General features: G+C 40.0%; 4 protein-coding genes and 1 long non-coding RNA gene across 11 annotated transcripts in view; 1 reads left to right on the top strand and 4 right to left on the bottom strand.

The window, feature by feature from the left end:
* The window catches only part of LOC122886618 (protein lifeguard 3-like), an 11110-nt gene extending 11011 nt beyond the window's left edge, over window positions 1–99 (bottom strand). The window contains exon 1 of the mRNA XM_044219029.1: window positions 1–99. This exon is cut by the window's left edge and continues 205 nt beyond it. The gene's annotated coding sequence lies outside the window, so the exon portion shown is untranslated.
* A 1127-nt stretch (window positions 100–1226) lies between these two features.
* casp8 (caspase 8, apoptosis-related cysteine peptidase) lies at window positions 1227–8154 on the bottom strand. Of its 4 annotated transcripts, none has more exons than XM_044219005.1 (12): window positions 7939–8154; window positions 6886–7055; window positions 6238–6413; window positions 5978–6083; window positions 4907–5036; window positions 4765–4820; window positions 4616–4679; window positions 4376–4428; window positions 4165–4276; window positions 3840–3967; window positions 2270–2661; window positions 1227–1633 (listed from the first exon to the last, which is right to left on the bottom strand). In XM_044219005.1, exons 2-12 carry the CDS (start codon window positions 6991–6993, stop codon window positions 1498–1500), a joined length of 1461 nt encoding a protein of 486 aa, XP_044074940.1. In that variant the 5' UTR covers window positions 6994–7055; window positions 7939–8154; the 3' UTR covers window positions 1227–1497. The 4 variants fall into 4 exon arrangements, with proteins under 4 accessions (XP_044074940.1, XP_044074941.1, XP_044074942.1 ...); XM_044219006.1 differs by having other exon boundaries at window positions 7992–8151; XM_044219007.1 differs by having other exon boundaries at window positions 8006–8139.
* A 402-nt stretch (window positions 8155–8556) lies between these two features.
* LOC122886617 (ciliogenesis associated TTC17 interacting protein) lies at window positions 8557–12030 on the bottom strand. Its single transcript, XM_044219027.1, has 9 exons — window positions 11714–12030; window positions 11333–11518; window positions 11168–11223; window positions 10918–11004; window positions 10566–10733; window positions 10355–10479; window positions 9330–9406; window positions 9176–9246; window positions 8557–9001 (listed from the first exon to the last, which is right to left on the bottom strand). Exons 1-9 carry the CDS (start codon window positions 11832–11834, stop codon window positions 8813–8815), a joined length of 1080 nt encoding a protein of 359 aa, XP_044074962.1. The 5' UTR covers window positions 11835–12030; the 3' UTR covers window positions 8557–8812.
* Window positions 12031–12243: 213 nt separating this feature from the next.
* Window positions 12244–17408, bottom strand: part of LOC122886613 (caspase-8-like) — an 11363-nt gene continuing 6198 nt past the window's right edge. Inside the window, exons 1-6 of one of the 4 annotated variants that reach the window (XM_044219012.1) lie at window positions 15443–16749; window positions 14555–14901; window positions 14350–14384; window positions 13886–13991; window positions 13230–13776; window positions 12244–13033 (exon numbers count right to left, since the gene is read on the bottom strand). In XM_044219012.1, coding sequence (XP_044074947.1) covers window positions 12886–13033; window positions 13230–13776; window positions 13886–13991; window positions 14350–14384; window positions 14555–14894 — 1176 coding nt within the window. In that variant the 5' untranslated portion in view covers window positions 14895–14901; window positions 15443–16749 and the 3' untranslated portion in view covers window positions 12244–12885. Of the gene's footprint in view, window positions 13034–13229; window positions 13777–13885; window positions 13992–14349; window positions 14385–14554; window positions 14902–15442; window positions 16750–17408 lie in introns of those variants that run through there. The other 3 variants (XM_044219013.1, XM_044219014.1, XM_044219015.1) reach the window with 3 other exon arrangements.
* On the top strand, window positions 14908–17313 carry LOC122886627. Its single transcript, XR_006380397.1, has 2 exons — window positions 14908–15364; window positions 16749–17313. It is a non-coding gene; the product is annotated as an uncharacterized LOC122886627 (long non-coding RNA).

The raw sequence follows: 17408 nt of genomic DNA, 5'->3' as shown, positions 1-17408 counted from the left end.
TGAGCAGCGGTAGACAGCTGTGGAGCAGCAGTGAAGGAAATTTCCTGGAAGAGTGAAGAGCAGGGTGGAGTCCAGAGGAATCTGGCACACCGTGTGTGTGTGTGTGTGTGCGCGCGCGCAACAATTCCTTTAGCTGACTCATGTTCTACAGTTACTTATCATGTTACTGAATAAAGGTGCATTACAACTACATACATAGTACATTAACTCAAGTACTGCACTTTAGTACAATTTTTAAAAACGCTTTACTGTACTTAAGTTTCCATTTAGTACGTTTTTCCCCCTCAATTTTAGAGTTTACCAATATATTCTCTTGCATTGATCTGACGGCAGCAATTACTATTTTGCAATAAAGATTTTACATTTGAAACTAGATAAGCCCAACACTGACAAAGTAGTCAGTAAACTGGACGAGCTTCAACACTAATATTGTGTACATGTCAATTTTACATAAACATTATCATTTATTTTACGTTGTACATGTTACCCTTATGTCCATACCTTTTTTAATTCAATTAAATTGTGAATAAAAGCCCATGATCCTGCAAAGGATAAGAGAGTGTAGATAATGGATAGATGGATGTGAATGAAATACTTTTACCTTTTAACACGGGCTGCACGATATGGTCAAAAAAATCATATTGCGATTATTTTGACAGATATTACGATTATTCCCAATTAGTGGGAATGATCATTTTTGCATCAGTTTTCATTTTCACTAAAAAAAAACAAACTATTAAAATCATGATGATGTGACATTTGCTGGGGTCTGTACCAAACATGTTTTCTTCCATCTGGAGAGCGAGATTTGTAGGCCAGGGCATCTCTGCAGCCCTACAGTGCTTCATTATAATGCTGCTTTGTCACACATTTTACTTATTAAAAAAATTGCAGCTTCTACGATAAAGCGATTAAATGCGCAGCCCTACCTATAACAGTATTTTTACATTTTGGTATTGCTACTTTTACTTAAGCAAAGGATTTGAATACTTTTGACTCCATACAACCACCAATACAATTGTATTTTTAAGGGAAGAATTGTGTTAATTTTCCCTTTAAATGACACTGCTCAAATAACAACATTGAGAACTATTATGTGTTATATTGATTTCATTGTGTTTCAATTTAAAAAGGGAGGGAGGGTTTGTGAAATAAGTGACATTCATTACTCGCTGAAGTGCAACTGCTTTGATCTGTAATACTGTGACAAAAAGAAACTTTCCAAATGACGTCTTATTGTTTATTTTTCCTAAATCACATGGGAAGAATTACAAACATTTTATTTTTCATTATGCTTTTTTTGTTCTGAAGATTGAGAGACATCAGCTTCTTGAGATAACTACAAAGATATGGACATTCAAATTCATCCAACCAGCTGCATTATACAGAGAGATTAAAAACACACACTCACACAAAACCACACTCATACACACTGTAAACCAGTTGGATCTATGTTAATCCAGGAATATGGCACGTTTGCACTTGGTCCCAGTCAGCTCACACACATTTGAGGACGAGCTTCTTGGTGAGGGTGTACTTAGGCTCCGGCATTTGTTTGTATCTTAAATATTCTCCCTTGCTGACCTCCCTGTTCACACGTGTCAGGACAGCGAGTATATCATCCTTCTCTGAGCTGCGCAGAAAACATCAGAAACACATTACAAATTATAAAATCGTACTAAAAATTGTGGGTATATTCAAACAAATACAACAACATCATGCCCTCTGACATATCACATCAACAGCACAGCAGAATGAATTTTAACCATGTTGCCTAATCTGGGAAAAGGGAAACAATCTATGTTCATTCTTTTCTGGAAAAAGGGAGAGTTGTCGCCAACACAAAGTGCCTTCTATAAACACTCCCTGAATCTTAGGTCCTACTTTGTGTGGCAGTCTCTATTCATCAGCTGGAAAACATTTTGTAATTCAAAGTACATCTCCACATTAAATCCTTTGTGTTCAGAGCAAGAATGCAAAAGAGCAGAACTAACAGCCGGCTATATGCAGCTCCTTTATTAAAATTGTGTACATTATGTTCAGATTTGATTGAATAAATAAATAGAAAATCCACACTATGCAGGAAACAATTTAATTTCAAGCGCGGCGCAAGAGGAGCGTGCGCTGTACCATAGGAAAACAATGGTTTTGCTGGCGACGCGTTTCTAGCAGCGCATCTCTGTGTGATCGTCCCTTTAGATGGCCAAAGCTTTGCCTAAACTCTAGCTAGCGGACAAAAAGCTCTACAAGCGTCATCTTAAGCTCTCACCTTTTTGCAGACTTCATCAGCTGCGTGCACAGCTCCTGGATGTAGATGGAGCCTGTGGAAGTGTTTCGAAAGGACTTGCACTCTGGCACGGTGGCCATGCCCAGCAGGAAGTCAGCATCCCAAGGCACCGTCTCGCCGTGCACACGACCTGCATCTTCCTCCAGCCGGCTCTCTCTGTCCCCGTTCTCCTGACTCGGCCTCGGGGGACACGGCACGGCTCCTCTCTGGTAGTTGCTTCCCTGACACGCTTGGATGAAGAACAGTTTGGGCTTCCCTGCCAGGGTGGGAGCTCGCCCGCTCGTGAAGGGCAGTGTCAGTTCCCGCAAGGACACCTGTTGCTCATCGGTCCCAAAGACGCATCCCTTTTCTCCATGGGAAAGCACGCATACCACCTAAGATCAGAGGCAGTTTTTAAAAATTGTGTTACGTCTCAATTTAACATGGATTTTAGATATGATTCCCAATGACACTTAATACAATTTAGCTGGAGTTAAACACGAGATGATTTTGTATGCAAGCAATCACAATTAATCACAGAAATACATAGGTTAACTACACTTTTTAGAATATGAACTGTTTGACAGGACTATTGTAAACATACTGTCTTTAAGGAATAGTTCAATGTTTTGGGAAACGTGTTTATTTGCTTTCTTGCTGAGAGTTAGATGAGAAGATCGATACCACTCTCACATCTCTACGGTAAACATGAAGCTATAGCAGGGTTCACCAAGTTAAATTCGGAACAATGTGGCCTATAATTATTTATTATCACATTTTTCAGTACTTCACAGCAGTATAACAATTCCTAACAATAGAATTAATTAAATTAATGTAACCTGGATAAGAAGCATAAAATGGATGGATGGATTAACCAGCTGAAAATGATAAATTCATTTTAAATTTTTGCTAAAATCGACACAAAATCGAGCTTGTAGCTAGCAATAGTGACAGTGTTTGCTGCAGGTCTGATGGTTCTGACTGAAACTCTATTAAAAAAGGACTGAACATCTTCGTGTGCACACAAATTAGTCACAACCATCCCACTTCCAGTTTATAACGTTGCCCGACAGCCCGCAATCAGATGCAAAAACATTTTGACTAACATTACTAGAGACAATGTTAGACTTTTAAATACCTTTTTAAGAGGAAACATATTTCAATGCTTTTTAAGACTTGCCGATACGCTGTTTAGCCAGCAGCTGGTTAGCTTAGCTTAAAGACTGGAAACAGGGAGAAACCCCCCCCCCCAAAAAAAACTAGCGTGGCTCCATCCAAAGGAAACAAAATCCACCTACCAGCACCTCTAAAGTTCACTAATTAACATTTTATATGTTGTTTGTTTTAATCTGTGTAAAAATGTATGTGCCGGACTATTTCTTGGCCGGGCTGCTGGCTGCAGCTTCATATTAACTGTACAGACATGAGACTAGCATTGATCTTCTCATCTAACTCTCTGCAATAAAGCAACAGGGGTATTTCCAAAATGTCAACCTTTTTTAAGAGTAAAAAATAAAGTATAATAATAAGTATCACTGATGTTTCAGCTCTGAAGGCGTGTGACACTGCTCACCAAGGCATCATCATCCAAAAAATTCCTTGTGCTCAGATTTTTTAGCTCACGCCGCATGGCTTCTGCAGTCAAGTTGTTGTATACCATCACAGTAAAGCCAAGGCTGGTGAACACCATGTGCAGAGCCTCTGTGTCACATAAAAGAGAGACGTATTGAAACATACTGGTAGATTTTTTATTTTTTAACTTTACATCATCATATCATATGTGATGATATGTGATAAGTATTCTGAGCATCCACAACCCTGACTGGTGCTGGGTAATTAACAGATAAGCAGTGCATACAAATCAGATCACATGGCTGTTCAAACACAAGGATACGTACTCTCATCCTGCTTAGTCCCTCCTCTATCTTTCAGCTGTGTTCCCAGGAATTTCTCATTGCTGATGACCACACACACACCACGAGGGTTATGAATCAGAGCGTAGTACTCTGTCTAAAGGGCACAATCACACCCACAAAGACAAAGCAGAAACATTAATGTTCTGATGGATGGATGAATGAATGTATAATGTGTGTTTGTGTAAACGGTTACCTGATCAGCAAGAGAGCAGGGCTCTGCATCAGAGAAAACACTCTCGCTTTCATCTGAAAAACAAAGACAGCGGAAACTTACATCCCTTGTATGTGTACAATAAAAATAATAGCATGAGAGTGGATATCTGTAGCAGTAAGTGGAAGGTTATGAAGCTGTAACCAAGCCATTAGCGGTAATTATTCAATGGCTGTGTGCTGAAACGAACGGGGAGTCAGTGAGTGAAAAAGAGTGACTTACAGCTGGACCGAGTCTCAGATATCGACAGAACAGGCTGAGTCGGCTGAGGGGTGGTGCTGTCCCTCTGTGGGAAGAAGAAGTCCCAGTCCTCAGTAAACTGGCTCATTATAGAATTAGCTGTACACAAACACACATTTATACACACACACCTGGTAATCCATGCTGATATGAGAAGGTAATGTAGTTTGACTTGGCGGGGTTACACCTGAAAAGAGAACATCATTTGATGAATTTCATTGTAACACAAAATTTAAATGCGTTTGTGCTTGTACGTGTAAGTGCGTCTAATACCTAGACTGTAGTGCTTTACAGTCAATGCCAGTTGTTGATCCAACTCCTGCAGTATTGTATACAGCTCACGAAGATTTTTATCTGACAGTAAACCAGTCTTTTCCATTTCAGCAAACACATCCAGTGCTGTCTGTAATCAACAGAGAACACTTGTTTGTGTCTGTGCGTGTGTGGAGGCTTTGCAGCTGCATCGAAAATATAGAAATCACTACTGGTGCAGTAATAACTGTCTGGTAGAGTTATCAATACACAGTAAATGTGCCAAAAGCTGGGTGAGCATTCCTATGGAAGCCTAGTGTTCATGTTGAATGAATATACACAAATAGTAGATAAAAACAGAAAAAATATAAAAACATGCAAAATGGCTGTAGGTCACTTCAGTAATAAAATACTGTATGTAAAGCTAATTAGCCATCACACTAACATAGCAAATCAAATGATGCTAACGTCTAACTAGTAGTCAAAAAAAATTAAATAAAATAAAATCTATTTTAATTTGATACAGGAAGGTTGTATGTGTGTTAAGACATGCAACCAGCCATCGCTGATCAAAGCTGAGGATGTCCAAAATGACCACCAGAGGATCCTACATCATCATATACTTTATATGGAACTGAAGTCCTCCCTGCTGATTGCACTTAAATTTAGAGAACCCATGATGAAATCTACTGAATGCACTAAACTGTGTATTTACCAAACTAAACTGTACATTTTTGTTTGATACAACCTTGGCAAAACCTTCTAGTTTTTAATGTTCCTATTATGAAGCTGATAAATTCACATTAAAACATATTGGGGACACTTTATTAAGAAAAAACAAAAACAGGATTTCACTTAAGTTGCAGGGAAATGTAACATAGAACATTTTGAAGTAGTTATGAATTTTGGTTAGTGCACCACTGTTCACAGAAAAAATGTGCAATCATTTTGGTATGCTGATTGCAGTTAAGAGAGTTTAACTTTTTACTATTAACTATACATTTAGTGTCTAATGTTGTATATTAGATGTTAGTGAAGCCTACATGTCATAATTTCTTATATAACTGGCAAGGTGGGCGGGTGTGTTCTCACATGGCATGTCTCAACTTGTCTTCTGCCCAGCTTGCTGCACAACAGGAACTTCATCTTGTTGAGATTTTCCTGAGTCATGTCCTCATATATTTTGTACAGCATCACCCTGACACAACGAGCAGAAGAGTGGAAAGGAGAAAGAGAGGGACAGACAAAAAAAGGGGAAAAAAGACTAAAACTTTGGGAATAAAACTGACTGTATTGTAATCCTGCCATACTGTTATCTCTTCTAGTTACAGTAAATTTCTTTCTGCTTTTACCTGTAATCTGACAGGATGGGATTTGCGTCGGTTTCTTCTGGTTGCCTGCTGTCTGCCTCCAGGAGGCTGAGCAGGTCTGCTCGACGGATAGTTTGGAGCAGCTGAGAAAGGAAGAAATCGTTCTCCAGCAGACATTTTTCTTCTAGTCTCAAAAACAGCCCCTTTGCATCCCTGACCTGTATGAGAACAACCAAGAAATACACAAACAAACCTTTGAGAAGACAAACCTTCAAAGGAAACAAGGTGCAACAGCTGAGAATGTTCGCAATGGGAGAGAAAAGCTGTCTAAACACATCTCCTTCATAGACAGTGTGACAGTGACTTACATTTTGCCACAAAAACTATATTTTGAGTTTAAAAGAGTGGGAGTGATGTTTGGAGGTAAAGAAATAAGTCACAACTATGACTGCTACCAAAAAAAAAAAATCAAGTTTCACTGATAATGATCCTTTAAGGCCTGTTTCTACAGCTATGCTTTGATACAATGTGTTTTTTTTTTCTACTTTTGCCTTTTGCTGATTTCTTTCCTTTGTCTCCATTTCTTTAGTTTGTCCTGACTATGAAGCACTTTGTGAATTTGGCTTTGGTAAAGCTTCGCAAAATATTGTTAGACAAGTGCAAAAACACTACGAGGTATATGGTGCTCACCCCCTCCAGGCGTTTCCTGTTGACTACATCACGACACAAGAAGCAGAGAGCTGCAACCTCAGAGGACTCCAGCTCCTCATCTATGCGGGACAGCCTAAGCCTATCCATCACAGACCCACTCCCACCAGCACAGGCCTGGTGCTCAGCTCACTGCGCTCTACAGGTTGGTGCTATCAGAGAGGCAGAAAGCAGGAGTGTGCATTTGTTGGGGAAAGTAAAATGGAATAAGTTAAACATTACATGAACTTGAAAGACTGGCTTGATAAACTACCTTTGACAGAAAAAAACTTGATGGATTTTTAGAAAAATGCAATATCAAATATCACTGTAAGACCATGCAAATCCACATAAACCATGCAGTACAATAAAAAGTCATTTTTGCATTACCAAAATCCACCTCTATACTTGATGTGGCTACACGAATATTAAAGAAATAATAATTTACACCGTAGGTAATAAAACATAATCAGAAAGTACAGTAAGATCACTGTAGACATATTTTTAACACGTTACTTTTAAAGCACTTCACGGCCTGGTCCCAGATTAAAAGAGTTGCTCTCCCTTTATCAACCTGTAGGCAGTCTGAGTCTTCAGACAGGAACATGTTGGCTGAATAGGTTTAAGACTAACGGGGACAGAGCTTTTGTTTATTTTGTTCTTGATTTTAACTTTTACTGTTTACTACTGGTTTTTATTATTGTCTTATATTTGCCTTTTGGAAACCACTTTGTCATATTTTCTGTGCTATGTAAATACGATTTACTATTATTATATAGTAGGCCTGTTTTTTAACCACTGAGTGCTAAAAGCCGGGAATATGCTGCGGTGACGTCACTGAGAACGCCAGCCGGGGTTCTGACGTTTGTTTAACTTCACGAAACTTTTAAAAAGTTTTGACTCAAGCCTGGACAGCACTACAAAAATGATGTAACGTCAAGTCAATTTAACGTTAACATTACATTTCAGTCAACAGCCTAACTTTTAGGTTACTCCATAGACTTGACATAATGTACAATAGCTAGGGGTAAGTTACAAACTGTAAAGCTAACTTACATTAACTACGTTTCTGTCAGCGAGTCAACTTCGACGTTAAAACTTAACGTTACCGTTCTCAGCTTACGTCCAAGAAGCTAGAAGATGCGTCTTCTGTAACTCTGTCAAACAAAATCCTTTTTGAGTGCGAAAAATTCACAAATTAAATTTTAGCTGTGGCAGTAACTTCTCTTGCGTCATGTTCGTACGCTTACCACTAGTTGCTTTCATTTTAAGAGGAAATGAGCGCCAGTTTTTAAGAGTTGTCGCTTCCGCTTAAACCCTTCAGTATAAAAGCCATGTTTGTAGATAATGAAGACACAAGGGATTTGAAATATTGCCAAGTAATTCGTATTTCGGATTAGCCTACGAAAGTAGTGACCCAAGACCAGTCTGCACGATTGTCATACTGCTCCAGTTTTACCTATTTGGAGAAGGCTGTAGCACGTCTTTGATTATGTAACTTTTTTGTTTGTCTGTTTTACATTTTACACTTTTATTTTGAAGAAACACTCGTTTTCTCCTAGTTTGAGTTTGACTGTGAGTTAAACAAACCTTAAAATCTCATTGTTCCGACAAACTGTAACTGATTTACCCAGATAAGATTGGCAGGGTAACAAAATGAAACTACAACCACTGTTTGAAACAAACCACTTTATTCAGGTCACTAAAGTTTTATAGCAAGATTACACAGCTCAGGTGGAGTCTCAGGTTTGAAAGTTGTTGTGCATCTCCACCATGTTTCCTTTTATACTACTAGTCATCAGTCACTCAGGAGAAAAGACAAGAGCGTAACCAAATGTTATTTTAAAATTTAATCTCAAGTTAAAATGATAAATGAACAGAAAGCTATAAAAAGGCATGGAGCATGTGAGATGTGCCCTCAGGTGTGCTTTCAGAGTGAGGGGGCTTTCAGGCTTGGTTCTGGAGGACGGTGGGAGGCAAAAGGGAGGAAGTACTCTCTGGCAAACTGGAAGACATCATCTGGTTTCCTCAGCAGCAAGAACTGCAAGAAGTCAGATATGAGGGCACGGACCTCTGGATGATGTCTCAGGTACGAGGCATGGTCCGCCTTCAGCTCCTCCTGCCCCAATGAGACATAAACACACATTCATATTCTGTTCTGTTCAAATGATTTATAGCGTAAAATGAGATGTATGGGAGGAAACAGTAGTATCCATTCTAGGTAAAGTCAGTCTGAAGAAATGACTCAAATATTAAGCCAGTGTCTTTATCATATGAGAACATTATTGGTCACCTTTCTGTCCAAGAGCTTGGATTGCATCTGCATGTCTTCTTCCCAAACCAGGGGTATCTTCTTCTCTAAACCTAACATGCACACACACATACAAACATCATAACTGAATCTGTTTCATTAGGGAAACTGCTTTTATGTGTGTGGGAATGGTTACCTTTTTCTAGCTGTGATGGCAGCTGCAGAAGCCTCATGGTGACTGGTGATCCCACCTGCACTCTGCTGGCCAAGTGCCTGATCAGAGAACATAAACTGCTCAAAAATTCATTTATCAAGTCATGTTAACAGTTATTTTAAATGATTTACAGAGCATTAAAGTCATAAATGCGTGCACTCGTCGTGGATGCAGGGGTGTTTCACCAATGGCCGAACAGTACCCCATGCACACATACATGAAAAACAACTAAAAACAAGCACAGAAATAACATGAACTTTAAAGCTTTTTCTCTTTCTTGCTCTCTCATACCACAGCCAAAGCTCGCTAAGGACACAAGGAAAAACTTTGCATACAAGATATCAAGCTGTTAAAGTTGATGCTGTTTTGCAGCCATCGCTTGATGCGCAATGCTGATGCTCAATTACCACCAATAAATTCTCAACCTGTGCAAAATGCACAGATCATAATAATTAGTTATGATGTGGTTTCTTATTTAGTCAAAAGTGTGGAATAACTTTCCTAGGCCATGTCAATAAATGGTTGCAGTTTTTGGACATTATTTAGGTATAATTGTGTGGAAAAGAAAATGCCTTGCTAATTATTCGTAACTTGCAGAGTAAAGATCCACAAACCTGGATCTGCAACTGACATGTTACACAGTAAGAACAGAAAAAAAACTCAATGTCAAGTCCCTTTTGATATGTCACTGATGATTTAATTTTGTCTGTCTTTATGCCCATACAATGTCTCCATCTGTGTCCATTAACAGTGGTATAAACAGTCATCTTAAATACTAACTACTATACTAAGTCATATGCAGTTGTTGCTATTGACCAGATTTCAGTGTATTACCACAATACAGCACTAAAACTTACCAAAACCTTTAATTTGATTAATCATGCAGCCCTAAACACGCTGCAAACAAAGAATTGTATTAGTGTACAATCAACAGGGATCCACAGTGGTGGGCAGTGAGACTGTCCAACAAGTGTAAGAACCTGAAGAGGTATAGTCATTGAGCTTACCCATCAGCCAGGAAGTAGCACTGCCAGGTAGTGGGGCTGTCCTCCATAGAGTGAACAATCCTCTCCACCCCAAATACCTCGACCGTCTCATCCCCAACCTCCAGCTGCTTCAGACCCAGCTCGCTCTGACCACAGAGAAACAGATAATAGGAGTTCGCTATTCAAGCCACACACAGAATGAGCAAGAGGTCTCACTGGCATAGCTACTTACAAAAGTGGTGTGGATGATGCGTAATCCCTGGTTGAAGGAGATGAAGGTCATGTGTTCTGGCAACTTCTTCCTAAGAGCAATCAGGCGCATCAGCAGCAAGTTGGAACCCTCTGTTACCAGCCCTCTTAGGACAGACATGGGATAAGAAACGCTCTCCTTCGTCACCTCCTGCACACACACACACACACGTTCACACACAAAAACATTACACTTTACAGTAATTTCCCAACAGCAGGTTTGTTGACATCTCCGAGCAAGACTTTTATGGATGGTGGTGTAACACTGTGCAAAACAAAAACCACATTGTCATAAGATGATATAATGAAAACTTTCTTCTCGTTTCTTCTCTCACCTCTCCTACAGTGGTAACTTTGTCGATCACCATCTGCCTGTCATGCTGCACCAACTGACACCTCTTGTCCAAACTGTGGCCCTCAAGCTGAAAGGGATTCAAATGTGTTTGAAGGCACGGAGTGCAAAATAAAAACAGAAAGATGTGGCATAAGAATGAAAGGCAGGCAAGCGCCAGGGTATAATGTTTTCACAACAGCTGATCCATGTGTGTTAAAATGAGACAGTATGGGAAGCTTGCGATGACTCACCTTGATATACTCGCGGTAATCTTCCTCCAGCACCTCCAGGTCCGTGGTTAGATAGGCTTAAATGGGCAATGAAGGCAGGACAAAGGACATGAAGAGACTGAAACATCAGTAAATGGACAAAACAATAAAGATCAACCTGTGTTTGCAGCTGCAGCCTCCCCTCACCTGTCACTGTTGTTCCACAGGGGGAGTCATCAATGGCTCCCTGGCTCTGAGCATGCAGCAGCAGACAGGGCTGCTGGAGTCTACGGGCAAACTCCACCGTCACACTGAACTTCCCCAGGTCTCGGCCGCCCTCTGACACAGTCACCAGAGAGTCTGGAAACACACACTTCTGCAGCTCTGCAGGCTCTGAGAGAAGACTTAAGTTTGGATATGAGCCACAATGGACAGTTTCAAAATATATTTCTAAAGCTTATTTTCTGTCTATGTGTCTGGGCCAACTCAAGATGTGCCAAAACCAGGTGGTGCTACCTCTCAGTCGTACGCAGTTTCTGTCTCCTGTTGACACTCCAGACTCGCCTATAAAGAATACTGACAACTCACCAATGCTGGACATGAATGTGATAGCTTCGTCAGAGGCTTTCAACTCCTCTGCGTGGTCGGGTCCTTCAATCCCCGCTAAGGCACCGGCAGGAGTCTCGTCTTCCAGCGGGGCTTCCATCATTAACGCTGCCTTTATTTAATGGCAGACACTCCCGGTAGTAAAATAAGTCCCTACGTAGTTGGAACAGCTTTATAAGACAGACTTTTATTGTGACAGATAGGTTGTTATTGTCATTTTTCTGTCAAGCAGTCCTTATCTGTACTTCTATAAACGGCCCCTTTTCCAAAACGGAAAAGAAGACGAACAAATCCGAGTTGTCATGGCAACGACGCTGTAGTACCGTAAAGACGGTTGTACGTGCGCAGCCGAATCCAAAAAGTAAACTGAAGTGCGCACAAATACATTCTATTAAAATGTTATTCTATAAAATCTTGTGTTTTTAGCTATTAAGAATAAAAAGGGAAAGTTCAAAACAACAGCAATAAACGGTAATTGTTTTTAAAAGGAAGTGAAGAAATACACTCATACATTTCATTTCATGTCTTTATTCATAAGGACTACGCACATGAATCAACATTTCTTTAAATGTGTCCGTGTTTAATCAGCTGGCTAATTTTCAACTGCAGTCCTTAAATGGCTTTTCTCTTTATTATGCAGTTATTGGTCTTTTTGGCATCTATTTTACGTTTTTCATATAAATTAACTAAAGCTGTACTGGTTGTGTTTGAATAAGCCATAAAAAGAAGAATAACTTACTTACTTAAAGCAATAAAAAATATTGCTTTTGGAACAGTATCCAATACTAAATATGCATAGGCAATAAAAATACCTTTTTACATTATGAACTAATTTGCAATGTCACCAGTATTCAGGGCTTATGTTGGTTAAAAAGTTCTGGTGAAGTAGTATAACTCCATAAAGCTTATGTTAACCGCCACTCATTAAAACCTGGACCCACCACCAATCAAAAAACAGGTTTATACTGCGACAAAAATCTTTGATATATAAAATATATATAAAAGACAATGATTCAATGTGATGATTTAAAAATAAAAGATTTAGAATGATAAAAAGAGTACATTTTCAAGAAAACTCTTCCCCTGAGTTAATTATACATCCTTAATTAAAACATAAAGTATGCTGTGTTTACATGATTTGTGGTGATTAAGCTTCAGTTGTGATGTGGTGACAACACAAGTGTCTTCATCAGGGTGAACCTAACTTGAGGCATCTGCTTCGCTGTACCAGGTTCCCTGGAGGCCTCTTTCTGGCCTACTTCATTGTTCACGCGGTGGAGGATGGTGACGATGTCTTCACCCCTAAAACAATATACAGTGTACAAAAAAACCCATTATGATCCCAATATTATGATCAAATACAGTGCACAGTATACACTGCATAGTAACGATCTTATCATCAGATCTACAAAATACTAAATATTGTGGATGTTATTGATTTTTGGATATTTCAAGTCACAAGACTAACTCGATATTTCATTTTGAGTTTTACATTTACCTCGGGCAGCCCTCCTTCAGCTGCTGACACACAGATTGGACGAACCAGCTCCCATCTATTCTGTGTCTAAATGATACATGATCTTCAACAGTGGCAATGGCAACTAGAACATCGGCTTCCTCAGGGATGGGGAGTGAATGACAATCATCAGCCTGCAGATCTTTACATAACACTCCACACTGAATGTTCCCTCCCTGGCAGGCCTGGATCAGGAACATTTTGGGCTTGCCGGTGAGGGCTGATCGGTTGGAGGCCTTGAAAGTTCGAGTTATTTGTTTAATGGAGAGGGCCTCATCATCGCACCCAAAGACTACACCCTCTTCTCCATGACTAAGAATACAGCAGATAAAGGCATCGCCATGCTTAGGAGCCTGCTGAAGATCAGTGAATCCGCTGCCGGACCACTCCTTAACACTGAACTCCTGCAGCTGAGAGAGGTCGCTCAGAGAAGCAAAGCATTTCAGTGCCCGATCCATCTGGTCCTTGGTTTGGTCTTTACACATCAGCACTCTGAACCCCAGCCAGCTGAACACCTCTGCCAAACTTTCTGCAGGAAATTTTAATAAAACAAAAAAAACAACCTAGTTAAGCTTCAACTACCAACAGTAAGGACAGGAATAGTGTAAAACTGCAAATCTGTCTGCTCTGTAACATACGAGCATCTTTGTTGGTTCCACTTCTTGTTTTGTTCTGCATGAAATTCTCGTTGTTCATGATCACACAGAGGCCGGTAGGCTGGCTGTTCAACTGATACTGCAAGTCCTAAAAACAAGGCAAACAGTTGGACACAAACACATAATGAAAAAACTAACTGGAGTGGCTCATTGTTGACATTTCAATATTTTATGCTCCAAGACTTTTACTTAACATGTAATGTACTTTTCTGTACTAGTTTATGAGGTATTACAATATCACAAAGCTAATATTCTATATGTTAATACAGGCTAATAAGCATGTGTCCGCAGGCTTTGAGGTTAAAATATGTCTTGTAATTATCTGTGAGGGAAAAAAAAGTGTTACAGCTTCTTGTGTCTCTTTAACAAAGCCTAACCAAAAACACTGACTCAAGCGTTTCAAAAGCTATTTCAAAATTAGGTTAAAAAAACCCCAAAAACCTCACCTCCTTTCGCCTCTTGCTCTCTCGTGACAGAACATCTGAGGAAATCAGAGTGAAACAGAATTACACCTCCTAACGTAACACTCTCTGACAATTTTTTGATGAAGCCATAAGAAGGCAACTTCGTGTGACACACACACAATTAGCTGACATATGAGGAATACTAGACACAGTCGTTCCTATACCAAGGTCATATATGTTAACGTACCACTGGTGTCACTTGAACAAGCTTGGACAGGGTTAGGTAAAAAGCAGCTGTTGTTCAACTGTAGGTTCTTCAGCTCTGGGTAAGTCAATTTAATGTTCTCATCAGTTTGCAGGAGGTCCAGGAAGGCTTGGCAGGTGTCCTCTCCCTTATTGATGATCTTATCCACAAGCTCAATGACGTGCCCCTCTTCATCTTCTTTGTTGATGTTTTTAAGGTTGTTGTACTCACGTTGAGTTATCAGGTTCTTCTCATGAACTTTGTTAAGGATAAACCTGCGGTCTGCACACAAAGCTGTCTGAATGGCTATTTTATTACATATCACCGTGTCTTTGGCTGACATGATCAATCTGACCGAGAGAAACAGAAAGAAGACGATTAGAAGAAAACAAGAACTGGACAAACTTGCTCAAAGTAAAGTACACCAGTCAATACTGGGGTTTTGGTTTGTAGGGTCAAACTGTGAAAGCTTTTTGTAACATAGCCTACTGTAGTAGCATTGCTTTACCACTCAAGAGCCATTTTCTGGCACATAGTACAGTATAATTAATCATTTTGTACTTCACTCATGTGTGAGATTAAAGCAACTGATTTCAGACGCCAAACAAGGCACAGCAGCGAGCGTTCTGTGGGTTAGTCTTCAAAATGAGCCAACATGGCTTTTTAAAATGTAGTTAACTAGCTAGTTGGGACTCAAGCTAACTTGTGTCATTTTCTATATTGTACATCCGGTCCTACAGACTGGCGTTACACAGTCAGAATGTAACCGAGCTAACTTAAACCCTTTTCTACGACAACTGCATGCAAAGTACCGTAAGTTAACTACTGTACTTGTAAACTATCATAGCTTCAACAATACAGTGGTGATTAGATAACTCTTTGGTAACTTACTGTCAGGAAGTTTTCCCTCCAGATTGTACTTTAGGGAGACTGTACCTCTGAACGTAACAAGTGTGGCAGGCTGCTTTCGTTTCCAAACTCGGAAGTCAGAAATACCTTTGAGGGCGTTGGTCCAAACCTGAGCCAAGCTAGCGACTCTAGCTACAGTCTATTCAATTGCGCATTTATATGCTCAGATTTTATCTTCCCATGTGCAGGCAATTCATTGAGTAAATAGGATACAGTAGGACTGTAGGGACAGACAATAGAAGTGTCTGAGTGTGATGCGTGCCCACCACCTAGTGGAAGAGTAGCAGTATCTAACTGCTGGCTGTTGAGTAGTAGTTATAGTAGAAAGTCCTCCAGAGACTCATTACTGCCCATTGTGGTGTTCCTACTAACGGGCACAGGCAGCAATGAGCCTATTCCTTATTGGGGCACCAGAGTGAAGCGAAGAAGGGGCTGCAACTCAGAAAAACCACGCAAAGACAAAGGTGATGTCTATGCTTTATTGGAAGTGTTATCGGCTTTACAAGAGAAAGGGCTTCAGGGATTAGGACTAATGTTAATTGGTTAGTTTGGCAAGAAGTTTCAGTTCCAAACGAGACTAGAAAGACCGTCTGGCAAAGTGTATATGATATATAATGATAGTATAGAGACATGGATCCAGCAAAGTTCTTATGACATATTATGAAATACGGACACAGCTAATTGAAGTTTTTTGTGTGACACTTCCGGTCATGCACTTCCGGTCATTGTCTAGCTAAAACAACTCTTTGAATCACTATGGCTTCGAGGAAAACCGGAATGTTTTGTGCCATAATAACTGGTACAAACTTAGAGCAGGAGTGTTTTCAACCACCCGATACCAGAGAAGTGGTTAGGCTAATTTACTGAAGCCCCAAAAGAAAATCCCAAGGCGACGTCTGTCAAGGGAATAGCAGCCGCAGTTTGAATGGCTACGCTAGCTAATGCTAACTCTTGTTAGTACCGTACAACTTCAATTAAAAGCTGAGTCCCAATTAAATAGTCATTTTACTGGTCGTGTGTGGCTACACATTTTTTTTTTGGATGTATAAAACCTCTTAAAGCCCACCGGACCGCCCACCTGAGCTCGTTCAATCGCGCATACAAATATAAATGTTTAAACTTTTGTCAAGATGGACATGCTAACATTACACATTGTTAGATCCTCCACAATTCAGTCGTTAACATTAGCATATCATATTTACAAATAACCCTAACCTTACTTTAATATTAAATATTTGTATTATTATATATATTAACAGTTTTTCTTTTTCTTCTTACCCTAAACCAGCCCAGACCCCTGTACTGCAGGATAAACCTGAGTGTTCATGTACTGGACAGGTTTTTTTAACCAGCAAGACGCACAGGGAGGCCCTGGCAGTGCTGCTGGACCTTCTCAACCAGGAACGGAGACACGAATGGGGTGCCACAACTGAGATTCTGGTGTTTCTCTTCTGGCTGGCAAGTAGGGCATCATACAGGGTGGTCTCCAGTGCGTTTGCAATGCCTCGTTCCACTGTCCACGGCATCGTCCACAGAATCACTGATGAGGTGGTGGCCATTTGCCACAAGACACCCTAAGCACACTCTGGAGACCACCCCAGATGATGTCCCACTGACAGAAAACACCAGAGTCTTAATTGTGGGAGCCCATCCAGGTCCAGCAGCACCACGAGAGACTCCCTGCTCAACTGAACAAAAATATACATAAACACATTTTCTAAGGCCTAATATTTATGAAATTGCATTTAAGACTTTTTAAGGAACTGCAGACACCCTGTATATTCCACTTATGTATGTACTTTGTTGTAAATAGTTGACAGCTGTAAATGAAATAAACACGTATTTAACAATTACTTTATTTATTCATTCCTTCAATATTTTTTTTATTTTTATTCAATCACTCAAGTAGAGAGAAGAGCTTCTCCATTCTCTCTCTGCTCTCCTCTCC

Source organism: Siniperca chuatsi, linkage group LG13, assembly GCF_020085105.1.
Source record: "Siniperca chuatsi isolate FFG_IHB_CAS linkage group LG13, ASM2008510v1, whole genome shotgun sequence".
NCBI lineage: Eukaryota > Metazoa > Chordata > Actinopteri > Centrarchiformes > Sinipercidae > Siniperca > Siniperca chuatsi.
The sequence above is the reverse complement of the archived record's forward strand: the minus strand, read 5'-3'. Positions and strand labels throughout refer to the sequence as shown.